Genomic DNA, 25,339 nt, shown 5'->3' with positions numbered 1-25,339 from the left:
CTCATTATAAAGTGCAATTATACTTTCAGATTCTGACAGTAACATACACCACAAGAGATCATGTTTCGAAATAATTTCCTTCAAAATTTCAACTCAGCATTGCGTTTCTAAGTGTAATCTCAGTGGACACGCTATTTTCTTTATTCCAGTTAACAGAATGCAGCTGCATGCCACTGTGGAAAAAGCACTCGGCCACACGAGTTAAAATCCTTTATCGCGAGTCGTCTCAGCCGAGCATCCCTTTGGGTTCAACAGCGTCAGAACCAATGTGTGGGAAATCAACAGCGGTTGTCCTCTGACGAGAATGGTCCCCCACCTTGTTTTCATTTTCCCTGACGTCAGCTCGAGAGCGACTGCGCAGAATTTTGGACAATGCCCGAGGGCCACCAACAGACATGAACACTTGCGCCGCCCGTGCGTTTGAGCCAACAAAAAAAAAACTTTGATTTCACGCAATTGTAATTTTCCCTCCGACAGCCTTGACAGCTTCCCTTCGCGTACATGCACACGGCTACGCTTCTCGCTCTCTCCCTCTCTCCCTGGCTCTCCGTCACTCACATCAGCGCGGTCGGCCGTCAATGTCGCCCCATACCTCCTTCTCGATGTAGCGCCGCATGGCCCGCTTGCGCGCAATGTTCCGCCGACGCACGCACACCACCACCAGCAGCACGAACACGACGCAGGAGAAGAGGCCCCCCACCACCATCACAGCCAGCACCGGTGTGCCTCCCCTAGGGAAGTGGATGGAGGCCACGGGGGGGGGGGGGGGGCAGAGTGTCCGTGTGGTTCCTTGCACATGGCGCTTGTTTTGACTCGAGACATTGCTTGCATTCGCTCTCCCACGGCATCATTTTGTACATTTTCCAGGTTTTTTCCAGGTTTTATCCCGATTGAGCGAGTTGCATCATGTCATGAGACGAAGTGGCCAACTGTATCTCGCAATGCAGCACAACCCTTTGTGTTCAAGAACGGCCCTTGGAAGCGGATGTCCCAGAGCTGCTTCCGAGAGTCACCTCTGGCAGCACTGGGCCACCCACGCTGCATACGAGAGTATTTTTTTTTGTCAAATGACAGTCAGAGTGATATCTAATTCTCACAGCTGGAATTAGACAGTTTAAGCACCGAAGCAATCTTTGAATACGGTGGGGTTTTTTTTGTGAATTCATTGGTGACAAGGCTGAGAGGATCAACTTACTACATTTGAGAACCCAGTTTAAATGACAGATGGCTTACCTGGGATCAAACACAAGCGTTCTCTCAGCGGTGACAGCTCCTCCCGACATGCATAGCTTGCATTTAAATCAAACATCGAATCCAGCTGGACCCAGCATCCGGCTCCATCAAAAAGTTTGTGGAGTTCCATTACCAGTCTAGGGTTGTCTCGGCTCTTCAGCCTTCTGGAGGTGATCAAATAAGTGGCGCTTTGTGAGAAATTAACGTATTTAGTCGAGTGTGGAGACTGGCCGGGCAATGCGAATGACATTTCACTTCCACCGCTGTCTTAAGGCGACCAACAGAGAAGGACCGGGTCCCGTATTTTCTTGAGTTATTGGTGAAATACTTGAAAAGTGTACAGTTATAATTCGCAGCGCACATCGTGGGGCTCTTTAGTGTCCGTGAGATAGCAGGCAGTGCCTTACACTTTTATAAGGAAGATAAAAATAAGCAGTGCATCCACACACTTGTCACCCGCATTCGTCAAAACTGGTGGCATTTACAAGCACACTATGTATTGACAGCCACACACTGCACATACTGAACTGTACTGGGGTGGGTTTTTTTTTTGTTTTACGGATCTGTTGAGGAGCAAAGGTTCAGCGGACCAGCTATATATACCCACGCTGTATTATTCCCGTGCCTGACCTAAACGTGAAGAACGGCATATTAACTCTCGCAACAATTGGGGTGCGGGGAATTTGTCTCACTTGAGAAATCCTTTGCCGTCGTTTCAGATGTTATGAGTGCAAAACTGTTTTGAGAAGTAAGACCACAAGTGGACATTGTCACGAATGCACGGCACCATCATCATTGTGATAATGATTACATAATGGCAGTAAATACATGTTTGCGCTGAGAGAACGTCTAAGAAAATAATTACTCCACGAATGGAACGCGGGTGGATATTTAAACTGATTGGCGGTTCATCCATAAAAAAGCTTACAACTTAAAGATTATCATATGAATGGCATCAAGATACCAAAGACTCAGCCCGTTCATCAATGGGAATTCTATTAAAAGTTTGATGTCCCCGTATTTTCAATTATGCCTGGTTATAACAAAAACACACTTAGAATATCATGGGACCTCCTTTGCCAGTACCAAAATATACTAATATGGTTTTTCACCTTTTTCTGGCAATTTTGTTGCCAGAAAAAAGGGGAAAAAAACCTATTAGTGCACTTAGAATAGTATGATAATAACATTGAGAATGGGACACTACAATTGTCACATCAACGACCTACCCAATGGTCGACTTATTCCAAAGTCCTATGATTATGCAACGATACGACTACAACAAATGAAATGCATTGATGTCCTGTCCAGGGATTGTTTATAAAAATAATGAGAATGCAATGAATAGTGTATGCGTTAGTTCAACACGTTTTGTACGTCCTCCACATATATAGAAACAAAGTCAGTGGCAATTGTGATGGGAATGCTACATTCATGTGGCTGGGTCCAGTCTCTCCATTGCATGACCACTGTTGACTTGCGACAAAAACACTACAAATATATGATTAATAAAAATAAAACATAATAAAACAAGCTCGTGTGCTGTTTCATTCAGACTCTGTCGCCTCGACGGACCTGGTTTTCACCTGAGGACGGCTGCTTGCGTTGTGGCCGAAACGTCGTGAGAATTGTTTTATTATGTTTTATTTTTATTATTTTATTACTTCCCTTCTACGTGACTTTACCGAAAGAACCAAGAAAATATATGATTATTGTACCCATGACGGATGGCAGATTGAGTTTATCGCTTGAGGAGAATGTGAACGGACTACAACCTAGCGTGGTCAGGTCCCTTGCCACAGTGCCACCAGACCATCCTCGAAAAGAGTTCTGAGACTTTTCGATTTAAAGCTTTCGTGACTGCAGGGATTCATCTTCTTGGTTCTTTCGGTAAAGTCACGTAGAAGGGAAGTAATAAAATAATAAAAATTAAACATAATAAAATCATTCTCACGACGTTTCGGCCACAACGCAAGCAGCCGTCCTCAGGTGAAGAATGAAACACCACCAAGCTTGGCGGTGTTTGAGAATGATTTTATTATGTTTAATTTTTATTATTTTATTACTTCCCTTCTACGTGACTTTACCGAAAGAACCAAGAAGACGAGTCCTGAGACTCTCCGACGCATTCGTGGTTAGACGAACAACAAAGCTGAACGTGCTGCCGATGCACCGAGGCACGAACTGAGATCTGTGCTGTGTAAAATTATCTTCTTCCAAGCAGAAACGTCAAAACCAAGAGATCTACTTCACGAATTGCTATTAGACTAATTAGCAGACGGAGCATTTGACAAGCACGGCACGGAAAATGCAGCCCAGTCGCCCATGTAAGGCTCTGTTACGACAACACTGCTACAGAAGCAATCCAGAACAGTGATGCCAGAGCAGCAATTAAAACACCACACCACCGCCATACCTAGAGAGCTATGAGAACAAGGCCTTTCATGTAATGTCCATGTCGGAGTTCCTACAACATTGAGGTTTAAAAAAAAATCACATTTACTGTTTGCTTGTCCATACAATTTTACCTCAGGCTTTGTATACATATATAGTCCATCGATGTTCCAATGGGCATTGCGTAGTACGTGTCTCGGAAGGTTATCCTGAGCGATTGATGGAATCTCCACATTGAGTTATAACATCCCTAGATACAACTGCGAAGGGCGGCCACGTAATATGTGTCAAGGAGTTCCAGCCGGACGAGTCTTGAGCTTCGTCTTCATGTCACCTTCTGCCCACAGTGCATCGCACACCAGGGGATTGCTCCATTCAGGCGCCACGAACCCACTTCTAGCCCTCCCTGTTTCTCATTCCCCATCCTTTCTGGAACTCTCCATGGATCTTCATCAGTTCCCGTGCATGTATCCTACCGATCTCCCAACCGACCCCTCATTTCCTTTTAGTTTTCCCTGACGACCAATAGTATGGATAAATAGCTGCAAGGGATGATGGCCGATGGCCTCGAATAACAATGGAACGGCAGCCAGAGAATGGAACGCGTCGGAGAGTACGGCCACCATGGAGACCGTGTGATGGAGTCTGTTTGTGCGATGGTTCGAGCTGCGTTACTGCACCGAAGGGTTGTGAACGATGGTGATAGCCTGAGGAGGCCTTCATTTAGTACTGGATCAATCATTGCCAATAATTATATTTAAAATCGTAATTTTAGAAAACCTATTCATTATTTTTTTACAAGGGCAATAATATTAGTGTTCAGTTAAAGGTGTTGGATATTTGCTAAAAATAGTCTTGCACTATTAACCAATAACACACTGATGTACCTTTTATCTTTGGCCAAACATCCCAGTGGGCCTAACTGGGCGTCAACAAAACGCTCCTACTGTTCATTTAAACAGATATATTTTATACATATGCTCATGTATAAAATCCATATCAAAAGCATTATAAAATGTTGCCATGCTGAAAATGCAATCCAGCGGTTGCCAGTTCGATTCCCCAGCTCGACATTTGAAACAACGATCCACGTTTCTCAAATCCACCGCCTGCCACCTGTCCACCCAAGCATTATGAATGGGCCCTACAGTTAACCCATCGGGCAGGTCACGTGTGGGCACTCCCACTGCAGCAGGTTCTGTCCGGCGAGAGAGAAAGGGAAGGGAGTTGGAAAAATCCCTCCAGGGGTGGGATTCTCCACAACTCCTTCTCGTGAAGGCGCCTCTGGCAGCAGTGTCGTGAGTAAGCATTGGCAGGGCTGTTGGCAGGGCTGTGACCCTTGCCCTTCGCCAGGTACGAAGTCGCGTGTGTTGACAATGCGACTGCGAAACGTTGATTATCTGCACGCAGCATTAGCGATGTACACAGAGCACCCGATTGGTTTGCGACGGCGCATGCTGTCTCAATTGAGCAAGTCAGAGGTCTCAAAACAAACAGGCAGTATCTAAATGATCAGTCCATTTCAATAAACATTTGAATACTTCTTCAAATACAATGGAATACTAAATTAACTGCACTGCAGCGCAGAGCACCTTTAATATACAGTACTGTACAGAAATAAAATGAATTATGGCCTCAGCATAATCACATCAAAATAGTAGGAACGTATTATTGTGCAAGTTAATTGAAGCAACAAGGATGCAATACGTATGGTAATACCAGTAGTAATGTTGATATCATCTAGCAAGGTAGCGGTGTGGCAGATTGTTTGTTTTACACTTTGATATTGCCAGTGCGAATGCAAGTAGGCTGGAAACAACTCAGCTCATCATCCATTCGGGGTCGATAAAATCCACACCAATTTGTGGGAAGTCAACAGTCATTGTCCGATGGAGAGACAAACCCCGAAAGAATGGAAATAATCACCATCCCACACTTGCATGAGCAAGGAAACACTTTGAATTGAAGGAGAAACACAATCTCCAGTTAACATATGCCAAAAAATACTCACTGTAGACGTTTTAAGTTTCAAAACGGCCACTGCCATTCTACAGAGGACATCTACATCCAGCATGCGTTGGACTGATCATTGACACTGCCGAAGAAATGGATGTACAATTTGTAAAGGAGACAATGCATGCTAGAGTCACATGCTTATCGGGAAACAGTAGACTCTCTAGGGCTTGCCATTTTTTTTTTACAAGATAACATCTTTCCCGATGCAGGCCAAACGTGTGGAAATAATACATGCCATGCGCTACTCTAAGAGAATTGTTAGGCTTTTGGGTGATACATGATATGGGCCTCATTTGTCACTTTTAGAACTTCAGAGCTCTCTGTTCGTAACGCTTGCAGTCAGTCATATTGCATGGGTGAACATAGATTGGAAAACTAAATATGCATAGCTTATACGGAGACTGCAGATTATTAATTGCCATAGGAACGTGGAATTTCACCCTACCCTCAGGTGCGCATGGAAATATTACGACTCGTTGCATCGTTTTATTTTCTAACGTGGTGTTTTATGTATGAAAATACTGTTCAGTTCTGTATTAATTTGTTTAAATGTTTGCTATATCCCCAGATAAGAATCACATTACGCTTGCATGTGAATTGTTTAAAGTGGCAGAGGTGTGTACGCAAAATATTTCTTAAGATAAGGCAATGCTGCTTCAATAGGTATATAAAACACTGCGATGACAATAAAACTGACAACTACAACAGGACATTACTTACGTAAACCATGTGCATGTTCTTCGTGATTTTTTTAGGCCAATTCCATCAGCAATTCATACAATCAGATTGGAAATAAACGTACGACTGATTGACGCAATGAGCGTTTCACTAGGCGAATTATAATTGTGAAATATAATCAGCTAATGAAATGGAAAATTTCCAATTAAAATACAACCGGCAATCATAACTAAATCATATCACTAAACCTAAATATGTTTGAATCATCCCCGTGCAGCGTTCCATCGTATCTGATCACGTGGACTGATCCAGTGCAATCAGTGACTCGATGTTTACCTTTTCAATGGGAGGTGCACGGCGAGCCCTTTGATAAACATCAACAAAACAAATTCATATACGGTCCATGGAGTGGCATACCACTGGGAGTCTGCTCAGCAAGTTCCAAAAGCACACAGCCACACACCTCAAAGCAATGTTAAGAGATAAAGCAGAACTAAATCAGCATTCATAATGAGCGAACTGGAATAACCAATATACAAAACCGCATTATTTTCTGCGTAATGACTAATTAAATTATGCATTGTAAACTCACTGGCTTCTGTTTATTTCATCTTGATAACCTTCACCGGCATCGTGTCAAAGTTAATTGTTCATGAGCACAATGTCCCAGAATGTCCCTCGTTGAAACTGTGTTTATGCTTGCAAGAAATTAAAACGAACTGTTCCAGAAAGATCGATCGAGAAGCACTCCCATCTTGTACCAAGGTACCACGCATTGCAAGAATCATGCAAGGAGGCGATTTTTTTTCTTCTTCTTTAGAGCTCGCTTGTTTTATAGCCTGTAGGTGGGATTTTAACTGGAGGCTGAAGGGTTATCTCTTCCACCCTCATCCAAAAATAGCACGAAAGCATCTCAATGCCTACAGAGGCAGTGGGATGTTGACTCAATATGACGACAAAACTTGTTTTACACCTCCCACATTGGAGGTTCCAAACGGAGGGTCTCCAAAACCCCCGCCAATGTGCAGCATCCTTCAGGGGGGCATTGAGGGGGTGGCCAGGCTAATTCATTCATAAGAAGTGATCCATAAGAGAAGTGTAGAGTACCCATTGGTGTAAAAGCGTCATTTTAAATTCCTTGAAATCAGTGCCAGATTAAGCTAGTGCGGGGCCTGTAGCATATGTTATAAAGGAGCCCTAAATAATAAAAAAGCACGTAAATATTTTAACACAAATGTTTTACTTGCATAGTAAAGTAATTGTATTTTTCATTTGCTATACAGCCAGATAATACCACAAATCGCTAACCTTAGACACCCAGTTGTTTATAAACGTTGAAGGCGGTATAGTACTATAGTAATAGAGCAAATGCAGAATCACTGAACCGGAATTGATAGCTTGAAAGCATTTAGTGCGGGGCCCTTGAAAGTGCGGGGCCCATAGCTACATATGTAGCAGCTACTACATATGTAGTTACTACATATATAGCTACATAGCTACTTGTGCTACTGGGATAATCCGGCACTGCGTGTATTTCACCCCTACCCCACTGATGCAGGGACAAACAACAGTCAAAGCATCAATGTGTTACTGCCTTGGCAACTATGCCAAAGGTATCAGCGATGACTCTGGGGAGGATGCAACACTTTCAGTAAAGATTAAAAGGTTGACAAGTCCCACAAAAATTCACAATTTTGAAGAATGAGTTCACCTTTGTCCCAGAAGAGAATGAATTGCCTTCGGCAAAGCTCGAAACGACCATGAACAGTCTTCATCACCAGTGGTGTTGTTGACGCCACCACCACCACCACCACCACACATTGCGACGGTTCCTTTCCTTCTGCCAGCTTCCACAAGAGCTGAACAATTGATCTGTAATGTCTCCTCCTACAAAACCCCCCAATCTGGATTTAGATCTTCCCCCTTGGCCAGAAACCTTGAGGTGCTCATTACACACAGTTTGGTGCTCAGCCACGATCATCACCGCACCCTCTTCCTTCCTAATTAGACACATCGGTCTTGTCCTGTTATTTTTACAACTTTCAAGTTTGCCTCTCTTAGGGGCCGTCCATAAATGACGTCACGCGATTTTGGACAATTTTTGACCCCCTCCCCTTCAAATATGACGTTACAAATGTCTGACTGCCCCCCCCCCCCCTAGGTGCATGACGTCATTTATGGACAGCCCCTTACCCTCTCCTATCATTACATATTTAGCATCCTCCTCTTCTATTGTGTCTGTTCAGATGATGTTCAACTCTCACCACTAACATAGCCACTCTGCACACTAAATTCACGTGGTATTTGCACACCTCAATTTAATAAAACGTTATTCAAGCAACCGAATAATTTTTACATGTTGGTCACTTATCCAAGAGTTAAGTAGACCAAATCCTGTCTCGCTTCAGAGATGTAATAAGATCACGCTCTACAGATGCATCACCATTACTCCATGGGCTTCGTGTAATTAAATCATTGCAATGAAATGGCAAAGGGAAATATGTAACTGATAATTGTAAACACATTAAAAACTGAGTGATTCGATCATGTGCATGAATCAACCGGCAGCCACTTTTCACACATTATGTATGAAAATCATCACCATTTCAGACATTTCTAATAACCGCAATGCGTTCAGTAACATTATTGAGAATCTTTCCGCATTTATAGATGTTATTGCAATGCTTTAGTGCAGATTCTGCTCCACTGATTTCCAGTATCCTCTTGCTCCATACTTATTACACACATGTCCCACTGAAGACCATACTGTTCAGAAACATGGTTAATGAAGAAGATGCTGCATGGAGACATGCCTTCTTGCAATTACACTAGATAAGAAAAATTTGAGGGCTTGGGCAATAAACAAGTTGCTAGAAGAGATAATGTCTGATGGTGAAACATAGTGTTGGAATGACAGCCAAGGCATGGAACACGTCTGAGAGTTCTACTTGGGAGATGTAACTGCGATGGCCATCAGCTCATCTGCAGGTGCTGGGTGGATGTTTGCATCGTTGGAAGAGTTAGCGGTGGCTTGGTGAGGCTTCCATCCAGCAGCGGATTGACCACGGCTAAAGATGACGCAGGTGAAGGATCATGAATTGGGTACCACGTGAGATGAAGGCCATCGTGAGATTCAAAACGTCGCTTTAAAGAAAGAAGAAAAAAAACTTTATTTTCATTATCGCTTCAATACTCGCAACTTAAATCTCTCTGTAGATATGCCATTTTCGGGTCACTTAAATGATAATATGAAGCCACGTTTAAAGTAAATAAATGTACATGAGATTGCAAATAGCATTCCTTTTTATCATTATTTTGATATCTGTTCATGGCGATTTGTTTACTGTTTTTATGCAAAATTTGTAAAAGTGTAGGTGTCATCATTTTGACAAGATTGGTATCTCAGAAGCATCGGTATCTGTTCCAAATCAGCTTGTTCACAAATTGGCAGCACAAATTAATTAGGGGCCTCACTTCCACAGCAGTCGTTTATATAAAATGATGTCATGGAGGCAATCGACTGGTATAGGAAAATTGTTATTCACACTGTGGCCTTGAGTCAACCTCTAATTTCTAGGACGGCCTGCGTTGCTTGGCTTGACTGCTCTCTCACGCACTCTGCGAGCAGCGGTCCACTGCAGCATGGAACCTCTTTCATACTCTCTCCGCTTAAACACCTCCACTTTGAAACCACCAGATTCCTGCGGTCTTTTCATTCTCGCGTTACGCGACTCAATCAACGGAGCTTGGAAAGCCACCTAGTATTGGTTTCGTTTGTTGCTACCGCTATGCACCGCGGACGCAAACTCTTCTCTGCTTGATGCAACTACAAGGCGGCTGTGAAGGACGGCTCGCTCGGGACGTCTCTCCCGTTGCATTTTGGATTTTCGAAAAGTTGTTTTAGCTTTGAATTTGCTAGTGTTTGGCTTTGCACTCAATCTGAAGAATCGTAAACGAAGCCTATTGTGACTTCATAAACTTGCAGCGATGCACAGTTCCTGAAGTACTCTGGTTATGAAGGTATTTATTTTCTTTACATTACAATATTTATTACTGTGACAGTATTCGTACTATCTTGATTTGAAGCTTTCGTGACTGTACGAATACTTCCTCTTTGGTTCTTTCGGTAGAGTCACGTAGGTATAAAACCATGCTTTCCCACCTGATGATGGGCGCTTGTGTTGTGCCCGAAACGTCGTGATTTATTGTATATTATACCCATGTGAGTTTACCGAAAGAACCAAAGAGTAAGTATTCGTACTCTCACGCTACTACAGCAATTAACTAACCACACAATTACGATATCCCTTTAACTACGGCAATACAACTGCAATTACAATTTACGGGCGGTAATGGTTCAGGGCGCTTGATTTGCAACCCAGAGGTCACTGGTTCCATCTCACGCTGTGGAGGTTGGCAAGTTGAACGAAGCGGGCAAGTCTTTTTTAAATCCTTTATATTAAGTTCGCTTGCCTGCTTGCTTGCGTGCTTGTGTGCTTGCTTGCTTGCTTGCGTGCTTGCGTGCTTGCTTGCTTGCTTACGACCGTGCAAATCTTTCGGTCGTTTTTTAACCCACTTCCCGTGATCCAATCGAGCTGACATTTTCCACACAGACTCGTTGTGCGTGACAATTAATTTTCGTGAAATTTTTTGTTCCTAATTTTTACACTGTTTAGGGAAAATGTTTTAAATATTTAATTACCAATTGCTTAATGCTGGCAAACAATCATCTGACCCATAGGTGGCAGCCATCTCAAGCCAGAGGACGAGAGGACTCTAGCCGTCACGCATATAAAGGATTTAGCGTGAAAAACTTTGTTTTTTTCGGGTTAATTTTTTAAATCCCTGCCAGGGCAACTCAGCCGTATTCACTGGGCACACTGATACAGCTGGGTATAAATTTACTCATGGAATACTGTCATTACAGGTTACAATTGCAATGCTGTCATGATAACAATCACAGCTACAGTGGGAACGCGTGTGTCTGCAATGGATTGTTCAGGGCAAAGACATGCACTTAATTATTTAAGGCCACATTGTTTTACAACTGACAATCAATTCGATGGGTTCAGGTGAAACTGCAACCGTTGACAGTTAAAATATGATGTGGTTTAGATGTAATTTGTTACGAAAATTGTGGAACGTGGCCTATGGCTGTTGAGGTGAAACTAAGAGAGAAATTTAAATGGCTGTGTGACCGAAATTTGTATTTTCCTCCGATGGTTTAAACTAAAAGACAATGGCACGAAAGACTGAATGTCGTATTCCGTATATGTTACGAGATAAGCTTAGATTATTCTCCAGTGCAAAGTGCACGTTAAAATAGCCATAAAAAGGAGCATAATCCTGTGGGTCACCTTTAATTATAAGTGAAATGCATCGGAATAGCACGTGGTTTTTGGCCCACTACATTGAAGTTAGATATCCAGAAGGTGCAACTCAATGGATTTACCGTTTATGAACACACTAATAAAGGGTAGAGCACAAACCGTCATGCCAACTCTGATAATCTTCGCAGCGGCTTTTGGTGAACCATCGAACAAAGGCGGTCACTGCAACATGCGGTTTTAGATGCGCTTCTGCGGCCGTCTGGAACGCTCTTCCGACATTAGAACACCAATGGAGCTACTTTTTGTGTTTAGTTTTGTATGTTGTCCTTCTCCCGTACTTTCTAAAAGCACGGTTGGCTACGTGTAGTGCGAAAGACGTTCAACTTACAGCGTTTGCAATGACTCATTTTGCGTTATTTTGGTGATTTCGAAAAGTTTTTTGTTTTGGCCATGTTTGTTTGTTGTAGAGCAAAGTTAGACTGATGGCCTTAATCTAAGTTGTCTTGTGGTTATTGTTGTTTGACTTGCATCCCACTGGGATTTTTGCACACAGCATTGGTGTACGGTGCTTTTTCTGCAGTATTTTGCCGTCTTTTCTTGAATTTTCTGTTTGCACTTAGTCACATAGTCACTTTAAGATGTTTTCTTGTTCATGTTTTTGTTTTTTGTTTGTTGCGATTGCACCCGAATCAAGAGCCGAATGGCTCACAGGGCTATACCTAAGAAATGAACTTGAACTTGCGTTAAAAAGGTCCCGTTTCTTCAAGTTGAAAGGATTTGTAGCGTAAATAACGGCAAAGGTGGCGCCTGCAATTGCTTCCTCGTGGCATCACTGGTGGAAGCAAGGGCCTCCACGAGCGGCAGCTCTGAATGCTTAAAACATTTTAACTTTCATGATAAGGGACCATATTCAAATGTATCTTAAGCCTGAGTATTAAAGGACAGTATGGCTTTATGCATAGAGGATGACTCTCAGGTGGGACCAGCCTTTATCAAGCAAGAGAAAGAATACTGGAAAGAAAGATAATTTAATCATAGAGCCTTCCTTAGTTTTCTCTGGTTGCTCTCACAGTCACCAGAGATGAGATGCTTTTAGACAACCATAGAAAAGTCACTTGGAAAGTACATTTCCTGTTCTGAGGAAATAACCCATGCATTGCAGGGATGCAGGGTAGCGTTAAATGGTTTTCTTTCATTTTAAAGTCACCTGCAGTTAAGCTCTAATTTTTCCATCTGAGTTTAAAGCTGCGCTGGCAGATAAATGCACACACAGACACACATTACTATCTGCAGCTAATCAGATTCAAAGTCTAGTGAAACACTGGTCATAACCTAAACAGTCCATGTTCTTATATAACATGTTAATCTATAACATGTTAATCTATAACAGTATTCAAAATAACACATTTCAATATCCGCTGAATAGCTCTTTTATGAAAATCGTGGTATAACGTAAAGAATTAACCAAATGTATCCGATTCATGATACAGAAAAGTTAGCTAATATACACATTAGGGCTGTAACTATGCATTACTTTGGCTGAAATATATTTTTATTCTCACAATACATGCATCGAATTGTGCACGTGGATATTGATTATGTTCAATTCCTACAATCCCTGCAGCCACTAGGCGATAGGTTCACCACAAGGTCAAAGTGATGTTTCATTGAATAATGAACCTGAATTGAGACAATTCATCCAAAAAAACAAAGATGATCCATCATTCCCAGTGAATGCCATTATGCTGTCTTTCCGCACACAAGCGACATTAAGTTTAACATAGATGCTACTGGCCATCGTTTTTCATATACGTTTTCTCAGCAAAAAAAACAATATCGTGTACAAACACACACTGCCTCGTTAGTCATTGATTCTGACATATTATATGTGACCGTATACCATGCATACATTAGTGGTGGAGATTTCCACGGATGGCCAAAACTAAAGATGGAACCAGTGCCCTAAAAACATTAGCTAAGGGGTACCGAATACGTGCTGGGTGTGGCATGGCAGACAGTTCGTTTCTGGAAAAAAAATCTACGTAGCTGTTGGCCTTTCCTCGTTTAAAAAAATACTTTTAAACAGTTTTCATCTCAATGTAGGTCCCTCAACAAATAAAAACAACAGTCTAGTTTCAGTGAGGCTTTCATGGAGAAATAAATGACACATTATTATTCAGTATATTATGACAATGAGGCAGGAACTGCCATGCACATGCAAACATGTACGGGTCGGATAAAATTCACTCGATACCGATGTATGAATGTAAAAAAAAACATGACAAAGCTGCCATACCCAGATGTGCTTGCATAGCGCTAATGTGACGGACATCACTCACTCTAGCATCGCCACTAAAGAAGGGCAAATCGGGCATCCACTGGCAGCTGTGCTTGGACATTGTCCACGGGCTTTCTTAAAAAATGGGATCGCTGCAGATACCACGATGTCTTGAAGGTGCACTCTAGAAAATCCACGAGCCACTTATTTATGCTTTCATACACACGCACACATCTTGGGCTCATGTTCCAATAGACTCCTCTCAATAACACCATATGCTGATGCTGAATGTCGATACATAAGTCACGAGGACTGCTGATGGAAAATGATCAGTGGTTGTGGCCAGAGACATAAGGGATGGTGGGGGGAAACAGCCACACTGGCATCATCCTTTTCAATTCCACGCTCCCTTTGGAGACATGTGTGTTGAGACAGATAGTCTCGTTCATACAGATGACTTACACACACAACACGTGCACACGTAAAAACACGTGTGCACACATCATAACGCAGGGACAAGTTCTGTTCGTGAGCACCAATACAGATACAATGGAAAATGTAGACTTGTGATGCTAAATCCTACTATAAGGCTATGTACGATGGTTAAAACACAATGGAAATCACTCGTTCATTACGAATGTTGTGAAGAGTGCTGTCAATTTCTTTGTTAGGGGCATGTAAACTTGCATCCAAGCGAGCCGATATTTTGACATGCGACTTTGCTTGTACATGTGTACACAATATATTTATGTCGTTGCTAAGATGCCGATAATACGAATCTCATTTGCACAAAAATGCAGGGAAATTTCTGGAGAATGATTTAAGCACTTTTAATTGTTGGCAGAGGTTTACAATGGACAATAGGTCTTGACAATGATAGATTGCTGATAGATAAAATTTGACATTATTGATGACATGTGATTAATGTTCAAGAAGGATTTGTGACAATCTGCTTTGTAAATGATGTCAGGAGAACGATAGATGTTTCCGATAATGTATAGAGCTTATCATCATTTATACATATACTGCATCATGGCGACATCAATGCTCAAAGTAATATTATTCCACAGCGTCTTTAAAGGACGCAATAATGACATCGCCGAGTCTTCCCACACCGTGGAGCTGTAGGTTAAAGGGTCACAAAGGGAAGGGCAGGAAAGAGCCCTTTGTAGGAGTTTCAAGCAGCACGCATGAATAAATGTCAGCGCTTCTCCACACACCTTGTCAACATTTAGCGGCGCTGCATGGCTGGATTTTTTAATATGAATTTTAACATTTGGAGAGCACAGGGAGATCACACGAGCAGCAGAGGAAGGGCCTGCATCATCTCCAGGAATGCTTGGCCTATAAAGTAATTTGTGTTGGAGCTTGGCAGGGTGGCGCTCTGTTATGTGCTTGTGTGTTTGAGGACAGCAAAAACAAAATCAACAAGAAAAACGGCGGGTTCACCCCACGGCATTTATCAAGCATCATGACCGGCTTCCGTTGAAGGTTCAGATTTTGTATAAGATCCTTATCTTTTTCCCCCCACCACATAGGAGTTCGTGCAATACAGTACTGTAGTACTTGCTGTACTTGGGAGTTATTTTTCAGTTTGAGTCTGAACGTGTTTAAACACTGGACTTAACACAGGTAAAAAAAAGCAGTCAATTTAATGTGACTCGCTTTTTTAATTTACGGACATGTGAAACATGATCATTATAATGTCATATAAATTATTAAGTCCAAATTACATGCTCAAGTATATGTACAGAGACATGTCAACATGTAATGTGTGCACGAGTGACGCGGAATAACACTTGTGCCTTGGATCACACGCACAGTTGCTCATTCATCGGCGCTGCAAAATATTTAATTACGAAACATCCATCAAGAAGGATGACTTCGCAGACGACTAGGTTACCATAAGGGCTTTCCATCGACTGCACTAATAACAGCAGATGGCTCCTGTCAGTCGTAGATCATTGCAGGGGCAACAACAATGAATCTGTCCCCATTTTGCCCATCGGGGGTGTTGAGTCTGGCGGGTGGTTTCTGCGTGGGGCAGCAACAACGGCGCACACGTGGAGCAAAATCAGTCAGCACATGTTTGCATACTTGCAAGGCCCTACCTCAAGTGCTGACCAATTAGATGGCAGTTCACAGAGCCTGCTCCGTTGCACCTGCGTGTTGGAACGACAACAGCACAACAGCAAACACGGTTGGCCTCGCGGCGGTCACAAGCCAGGCGACGGGGTAAACCCCACATCAGCAGCGATTTCCCCGACAAAAGGCTACACACTGGAAATGCAGAAGACCTCAATGCGCACCAACATGGAGAGCCAAGCCACAACATTTACAATCTGAGTACGATGTTTCGCCAGTAATTACAACCAGCTTCATCAGGCGACAGCCAGATGTGTGGAGAAGTCCATCTGTTTCGTTCCTTATATAGAGGCGTAGATGTGGTGACCACACTTCTGCGCTCTGGACTTCTCCACAAATCTGGCTGTCACCTGATGAAGCTGGTTGTAATTACTGGCGAAACGTCGTACCCAGATTGTAAATGTTGTGGCTTGGCTCTCCAACACACCAGTGTGCTGTACAAGTGACGAATTGGCCACGTTCTCTTTACGTGGCAACCCTTACTAGTTGGCTGTGTTGGGTGGTGATGAGTTTTAACGACACATTCATACATTTCCCCGATCTAACCCAAAAAAACTGTATTATGGATGACATTGGTCGCGAAAGCCTCCTACGTGTTAAGATTCATCCTTATCATTATTATTAACGACAATAAGCCACGTCAGTTCAGTTGGAAGGGCGGTAAGCCTCCGTTAGTAAAATGTATGAGCTGGACTTTTAGTCACGTTCTAATCAGCCCAGAGGTCGCAATCGGGTACCCGATACCCGTACCCTACCCGATACCCGGCTACCCGTACCCAGCCGGGTACGGGTAGCCGGGTACGGGTACGGGTAGGCCGTGAGTCACTGGTGAGTCACCGTATGTCACTCATTTCCCAACGTCTTGTCTCTTCTCACAATTCAAGTTCCTAGAATCAACCCACCCGCGCCTGCAACATGACTTCATCCCAGAGGTCGCAATCGGGTACCCGTACCCGTACCCTACCCGATACCCGGCTGGATACGGGAAGCCGGGTATCGGGTAGGGTACGGGTACCTAATTGCGACCCTGGTGTGGCCTGGTACGGGTACGGGTAAGGAATCAAAACCTGTTTGCGACCTCTGAATCAGCCCCATCGTCCTTCCAGTGTGAGTAGAGTCAGTATCACCTGGAGCGTGCCACTTTGTGGGACGGAGGTCAATTATGGTTGTGTTCGATTTTTCAACCCCAGCACAGGACCAACAGCGGTAATGGGCATAGTAAAATGCTCTTAAGAGCATGCCACTTGTGATATTTTAATATCATGAAATGCTTTTTGTGCTTTGCTGAGACTAATCCCTGAAGACACAGGAATTTAATGAAAACTGTTGGGTAGGGCATTTTTTCAAAGTCGATTGAAGAGAACATCTTTATACAATTTCAAAAAGGGCCATTGACTCTATTATCTACATATAAAATATATTAAATCATTGAACTTTTCAAAACATATAAACAAAATATCCATTAATGAAAGCAAGAATAAGCCATGGCATTGCTACGAATATTTCAGGAGAAAAACAACACGTTTCTTCTAAAATAATTACAATAAACATAGCACTGGCTATTCTATCAGGGGACAATAAAAATAACCGTTAGATGACAACCTTGAGCATGCTACAAGATTAAGTCACGATAAAAATACCTCCTCACACTCTACCTCTAGCACTTTGATTATCAGTAGAAATATCTAAAAAGCTGTTTAAACATCGCACTTATGCCATTCAAATTATTTTCCTGTTTGGTCACAGATGGTATGCCAAAACCCAATGTCCCAGCCATGGATATTAACCGACAAAGGAGTAGAATTATGATCGAGGATTTGCAACAGTCACATATAACGTCCTCTTGAAAGAGGGCGCCCTCAAAACCCTTAACCCTCAGCTCCACAACAGCATCAGGGCGGTGTTTGTTGATGGCACAAACCGTGGGCGGTGTGTGGAAGTGAATGACACGTCAAAAACTCTTGGGCGAGCCAGTATCTAGGGTCTGCTCTCTCTTAATCACTCACACCGAGCAAAGATCAGGGCTGCGTGTCGCCACAACCTGTGACGGTGTGCGCACGTGGACGCTTAGGGCCGAAGGCCTCTCATGTGTGACGAGCCAAGGGGAGCCCCCTGCATAACCAGCTGCAGCTTGTCTCTATGCACCAGCCAGTTGTCTTTCCTTCACACTCGTCCACGATGCCACTCAGGCCCTTCAACCCAGAGCATACTTCAAATAAGAAATACCTCGCTGCCAATCACACCAAAGGACGTCGTCACCCACCATGCATGTTCACGTATTGGTTCACGTCTCCCAAGCACCCATCGGCGTACCTCCGTACAGCCACCCTTCACCATGCGAGAGAACTTTTACAATGCAGGCGCTTCGTGATGCTCACCACATTCGGAGCACGCCCAAAGCCGTACACCCCAAGAAGATCAGTGGGTCACATTCACGACTCACTGACACCCAACGCAGCACACTCACCAACCACCAGTGCAACCGCGATGCTCTAGCCACGCTTCCTCCTAGCAATCTCTGTGTAGCTGGGAATGCCAATGCAGGGACTTGTAAGTATGTGGGCCGTGCCCTTCTGCACCCACAACTCTCTTGCCTCGCCTTTGCCCCTGCAAATACAGCGTGATACCTCTTAGGCGCTCCTTCTGCTCACACACGCGAGCTCAAACTTCTCACAGTAAGGGTGAAGTTTCACTTACAGCCTTAAGAGACTCGTCCTCGCCTGAGTGCCAATGTCTGCCTCCTGCTCGTTGCTTCTCCTGTTCACCTGATGCCCTCCTGGAACACTGCTGGTAGACTACACTGCTGGTAGGCTGTGCTGTTGGTAGGCTGTGCTGCTGGTACGCTGTACTGCTGGTATGCTGTAATGCTGGTATACTACACTGCTGGTATGCTGTGCTGCTGGTAGGATACACTGCTGGTATTGGTATGTTGTGCTGCCGAGTTCCAGATGCTGCCACCTCTCCGGTCTAAAGCTGTCTCTCAACTGAGCCGAGTTGGAACTTTGATACTTCCCAGCCAGTTACACTGTGACCTCATTGGCTGATTCTGCTCACCTGTGGAGAGCCAATTCCAGCAACTCCTCAATCTACGTTTGGGATGCATCCCTGGACAACGCGGCGTTCGGAAAAAAAACCCAACAATAAATCTTAACCTATTTTACCATTGACTTCACGATATAAATTTGGTATAATAAGTACCAAAAATATAAAATATGACGCGGCTTCTGAGCGGCCGATGTCAAACTACTTTCTCGAGCAGCGCGGCTGAGCGGTATGAGGATTCTGGGTGTACGTGTGCAATTATACAGGACGCGGTGTAGCCTCACCTCAGTTTTTTCCCCACAATCTCACTGTGTGTATGTGTGTACATCGTATCTAGCAACCCCCACCCTTCACATTCATTCTCTTGAGGAAATTGTTTTCGCTTCACGTGGAGTTTTTTTTACGAGGAATTACCGCGCTGCATTCTTTTCCTTAATGTTTTCAAAACAATGTTGTAGCGAATCAATGCATTTTAAGTCGAGCTGTGTTCCCCAATTCGTTGGCGATGTTATAGCGAAATAACGCGAATAGTCGCACCGTAAATAGAGGACATCCCGTACCACCATTCTTTTCTGCGAGGATTGTTTTTTTTTGCATGCGCAATTAATCAGACCATATTGGTACTTCAGCCACCGAGTGGCCAATAATTATCTTGGAGATAAAGTGGTCCGAGCACCCCTCTGAACCCAAGCTGATCTATTCCTGGCTAAGTCCTGCCTGCATGGACGATGATCAGCAACCAATTAGGATTTCAACATCGCCGCTACCATTGTCAAGTGCTGATATTATATGCATCAGCTGTGCGACAGTGAGTATTCGCATTATGAAGCGACTAGCCATGCTGGATTTTTATCCCGATAAATTATTACCTGCCATTGACGGCACAGGGCATGGTGCTGCTATAATCATAACGATACAGTTGTCGAACTTGTTGTTAATGTTTAATTTTTTGTTGACTAACTGTCATTGTTAATCATTTAGAATGCTGAACAGTCTAAAGATTTTATTATTTTATTGCATACAAAAGACAAAGTGACAGTGGTCTCTCATGAAAACCTCCTGAAACACAACCCAGCATGATGCCATATTGAAGAAGCCACCGATCACCACTGAACAACAGCGTGTGTCTTTCCATTAAGGCATCTCCGACTACCTTTGCAAGAGAGGCACGGATCTCTGAATATCCATGTTTTATGCATGCTCTCAGAAATAGAATTAACTCAATTACATGCGAAATCAAATAAATTTGCTGGATATTATTGGGTCGCCATTAGTGGCCGGACTAAGACCATCGCTACATCGTGTGTTACCACTGGAGCCCATGCCATACTCTTGATGTTGGGATTGCTCGCTCATTGCTATGCCATGGCCATTTGCCCCATAAGCAACTTCTAGAAATGTTGGATTTTAATTCAATATATTATGCTGTAATTCACACTTATAAAAATCTATTAAGATACAATGCCACATTTCAAGGCAGGCCTGAGAAACGGTAACCAGATACATATCCTAAATTTATGTTTTAATTGTTAATGGGTTATTATTTTTAAATGGTATAATGAATACATTTGACATACTCAGATGTCGATGTATGGTACTTTGATTGTCTTATCTTGTATAGATTTATAAAGCACCTTATACCAAGGCGTTTTAGAGCTATTATAAAATTGTGCATAAGATGATAGTGGTTGAGATAAAGAGTTGAGTTATTAAAATTAGTGGCGTAGTTATGGTGACAGGAGAACAGGCGGGAGAGGTTAAGGAGAGGTAGGGGTAGTGACAGGGGTAAGGGTAGTGATTGAGGTAGGGGCAGTGGTAGGGGTAGTGATAGGGGTTGTGATAGGGGTAGTGATAGGGGCTTGTGATAGGGTAGTGGTAGTGATAGGGGTTGGGTGGTAATAGGGGTAGTAATAGTGGTAGTGATAGGAGTTGGGGTAGTGATTGGGGTTGTTGTAGGGGTAGTGATAGAGATTATGTTAGGGGTTGGGTTAGTGATAGGGGTTGGGGTGGTAATAGGGGCAGTGATAGTGGTAGTGATAGTGGTAGTGATAGGAGTTGGGGTAGTGATTGGGGTTGTTGTAGGGGTAGTGATAGGGATGATGCTAGGGGTTGGGTTAGTGATAGGGGTTGTGATAGGCCTGGTCATCGCTGAAGGGCGGGGGCAGGGAGTCGCAGTATCAGAATGGGCGAGGGGAGAAGAGATGGGGGTTGTTTTAAGGGAGCAAGGGAAGCAAGTCTGGGAAAAGGAAGCAGAGCGAGACTGGGCACAGGGCGAGCGAGGCACACAGAGGGACAGCCGAGACTGGGAGTGTGGAGGACGGGGACGGGACGAAGCGAGAGATGAGAGAAACAAGAGAAGATGGGGCAAGACCATGGAGGGATTTATAGACTGAGAAGTGAGAAATAGCGATAGTCGACAGGGAGCCAGTTGCGGTTAGGAAAGTAGAGCATACGTGTGGGAATTGTGGGGGGAGCTAAAACATTGGTCTTGGCTGAGGCACGGACCATTTAGACATGCGTGTAATCAATGCTGCTCTGAAGACAACTCTCCTGTCATCCCTTCTATGTTAACACATTTGCTAATACTTGGTGCTAAGTTAGCAGTGGTTGTACGATGGAAACCGCAATGTGAAATGCCCACCAACCACCGCCTAAGGGACTTCCTCTAACGAAGATCAACACCGCCCCAGGTTAATATGAGTGACTTTAACTTTAATTTGACACAGTATACCATAACACCTAGCCGCAAGAACATTTTAAATGTCGTTTGCAGACTATGCTCTGGAAAACAATAACATGATTGACGTAATGCTTGTACAGGCTGATTAATGTTTACTATATGGCAGTGCTATGCTCAACAATTCCTGCACCATGACGAGGCAGTTATACAAATAAAACCATGAACCTAGTGTAAACTTAATCAGCGGCTAACACATAGTCACGTTGACAACTAGTGGTCTGCTAAAACGACATCGTGCTTTTTCAAGCTCACGATGTTCTGCTAACATGTGGGTGGCTTTCGCTGTAATTGGCCAGGAATATTCACGTCTCACTCGATCGCATTGCAGCCACTTTCCTGCTAACTGCTGATATTGTACGAGCAGCTTTTGCATCAGAATCAACATTTAGTTACTCAATAAACTTTACTTACATTGCAAGCGAATATATTTTTCCAGGACGTTGAAATTGCCTTAAAATAAGCACGATGTAAAACTATCAATCTAATTGTTTCCTGTCTCAATGAGGCACGGGGTGATTGTATTATCTCTCTTGGTGGCCCTGAGTTCGTGGAGGAAATTCAATGGTACAATGGTGGGGGGCATTTTATTAATAGGACAAGCAGTGTTAACTTCTTGGAAAGTGGTCCCAAAATTATTGATACAATAGAGATGATAGGATGAGTTAACCTTTGCCCAGGATTTAACTGGATCCTTCAAATTTTAAGGCAAATGTTCTAACCACGGCACCACCTGGTCGGATCCATGTCAAATAAAAAATATATATTGTGAGTGAGAGGCTGGTGATTATGGATTATAAATAACGTTTTAAAGAATATGTCATACTGGACATCTGAAAACAATTTGATTTCTCAAACGGGGTGGCCATTTTTCTCCATACAATTTCTGAATGACAGACTAATCACGGTTAAAATTTGGAAAGAAAAACACCGGACTTTGGTTAATTTTAATTCAAATAGAGTTTTTCGCACTTCTTGTCTGCAATTAATGGTCACAGGGAATCCTGTGGATGTGGTCCGTGCTTTTTGTAGGATTCAATTTGCGATGGGGCTGACAAACGCAACCGTGTGTAAAGCGTGCCAAACACTGAATTAGTGACAAGAGGCAGAATTGCTCGTTGCGGTATTTTTTCACAGTGTAACCGTGGACCACATCAACAACAATTGTGAAATTTACTTGTGAAAAAAAAGTGTATTTTTGCCCCGGTGACGGAATATACTAATGAAGCAATAATAGCAGATACGGAAGAAAAAAAACTCTTGTATCAATCAAATATATTTTCATTGCCAAAAAAAATAAACTAGTCACCATTTTTTAAATTATGAAATCGCCTCTAAGAGTTACAGGCTGTTTATGTATGACATCACAGATGTGTCACCACGCACAAAAATACGGCGAGGGGAAAGTGATGAGCCGTCAGGTTTATGGCGTAAAATAATTTCATGTAGAAACAACAAGTGGTGAGTAGTCTGTGTCTGTAAACAATATCAGCATAAAGTCGTGATGTCTAGTTTATATCTCATCACTGTGTGAACAGTGGCTCCGTGGTTACACTTAATTAGAGATTCAGCGACCTGCATTCATTTTACCCACAGCTAGAACCAGTGGTGAGTTACATCTTAACCAGTACCTGTTGCAGTATTTAAACATCAGCAGACAGAGGTGACTGGGAATGGTGGTGGCTATACCAACCAATGGCTTGCCATGCTGGTGTTAAAATATGGTCGCTAGCAACACCTGCCCCAACTGGTCATAAGACTATGTGGGGGACATTTATCTGTGTTTGTCAAATCTCTGTCTATGTGTTACTTCACTGGAGTGACTGCACATTGAATCACCATACTACGTTCCTGTTGACCTGGGGTTTAATCTCGTGCAGGCCCCACGGTGACAAGTGGTATCTCCGCACCTACGATTAGCGCGGTTGGCTGCGTACAGTGCGAAAGAAGTTCAACATACATACATAAAGTTCAGCCTTATGCTGCCATGCCCAGCACTGTGACTTCGTGGATCTCTATAATATGTCACCTAGGCCAATGGTGTCATAGCTCGAGAAACATACGTACATATCTGAATTTGTTAAGCATGAATGAGCATCTGGTGTGGTGTGTTGACACCAGCTCACCAACAGCAAATGTCCCTATGGATCGCTAAAGGCGCATGGGGGATCATTGCACGTGGACTACAAACTCATTCGCGCTGTTTGCTAAAAGTTGCATTCCCTTAACAGAATGTGTTGTACGTGCTTTCTTGGTGTTTTACGATAGGTATGGCAAATGCATTTAAATTGGAGGGCTTGTCCATGCCGTTTCGTTCAGAGGCGAGTCAGCCCACTTTCTGTTGCAAGCTTCCACTCGAAGATTTATCCGTATCGGCCGCATCTGGCATGGAGAATTAGTAAAAACCCCATAGCAGATTGCGGAGCTGTGCACTTCAGTAGGTGGACGTGGTTACGCTCCGTGTGCACTTTGCTTGCATAAAACTTAGTGTGATATTCCCTGCGGAAAAGGCCAAGAGATAAAGGTGCAGCCCTGAAACGTCTTCACTACACAGCTACTCGTAGAAAAAGGGACTCCACTAGCGAGCTATCGTCATGGCGACCCCCTCCAGATGATATATTTGGCACTGGTCATACATCTTGTAACATTCAGAAGCGCCTACACTTTACACCACCACATGTGACCTGCAGAGCAACTGACTCTGGTGTGATCCATTAACATTGTTGGGTGTATAGAGGGAGGAGATCATATCAGAACGTGAACATTGCTTGCCCTGCCGTGCCTGGAGATCGAACCGGCAACCTCTGCAATTACAGAGTGCCAACCATGACACCACGGCAGCGCCATCCTCTGTAGAGGTGTGCTTATGTGTGGGCATGTTGCATTGCAGTCACAATCCGCGTGCGTGTCAATGACATCTTCTCGTAGGTGTGCGTCGTTGTGTGCACACAGCCTGTGCTTCATGTAGACCTCGCTAGTTGGAACACGAGTGAAATGTAAAGGTGGACAGGGGGGGGGGGTGGCACGAGATTGACAAAATGTATCATTAAACGAAATCTACTGATTGTCAGGCTCGTGAAATGCTGTGAGACCACGAGATGCAGATCCAATGGACGAGTCTCACGGACAAGGAGTCGAGCTTGATAGTCGCCTCCACGTGCTCACGTGTCTGGAGTTGCGCGTTTGACCCTGCAGTCTACTTGTCCAAGTGAGTGCATGCGCACGCATCGGTACGCGCGCGTGAATGTCTGCGGTGTTACATCCGTGCGTTGCCTGTGAATGAGGTGCAGGGGTGGCAGGCCGATGCGCTGTGGCCACCCGAGTGCAACTCCCGGCCACGAGGTCGGAGTGCTTCACCAAGCCACGCTGGCCGGCGTGGCGAAGAATGGTCAAACATTCTCCCATAACTAGAAAGGTGTGGGGAACCACTCATCCTTTTGGCTGGAAGTTCATAATTGTATTTTACGTGAGCCTGTTGTAGCAGGA

General features: G+C 43.7%; 1 protein-coding gene across 2 annotated transcripts in view; it reads right to left on the bottom strand.

Annotated features, from left to right (window-relative positions):
- The window catches only part of LOC133344587 (receptor tyrosine-protein kinase erbB-4-like), a 257,044-nt gene that overhangs the window by 63,437 nt on the left and 168,268 nt on the right, over window positions 1-25,339 (bottom strand). For both annotated transcript variants that reach the window (XM_061554583.1, XM_061554585.1), the window contains exons 16-17: window positions 16,041-16,091; window positions 593-731 (exon numbers count right to left, since the gene is read on the bottom strand). In XM_061554583.1, the coding sequence (XP_061410567.1) occupies window positions 593-731; window positions 16,041-16,091 (190 nt within the window). The remainder of the gene's footprint in view (window positions 1-592; window positions 732-16,040; window positions 16,092-25,339) is intronic.

The sequence above is a fragment of the Lethenteron reissneri genome, chromosome 20 (assembly GCF_015708825.2).
Source record: "Lethenteron reissneri isolate LAM-NWPU_2019-01 chromosome 20, ASM1570882v1, whole genome shotgun sequence".
Classification (NCBI taxonomy): domain Eukaryota; kingdom Metazoa; phylum Chordata; class Hyperoartia; order Petromyzontiformes; family Petromyzontidae; genus Lethenteron; species Lethenteron reissneri.
Note: the sequence above shows the minus strand (reverse complement) of the source record. Positions and strands in the feature narration are given on the sequence as shown.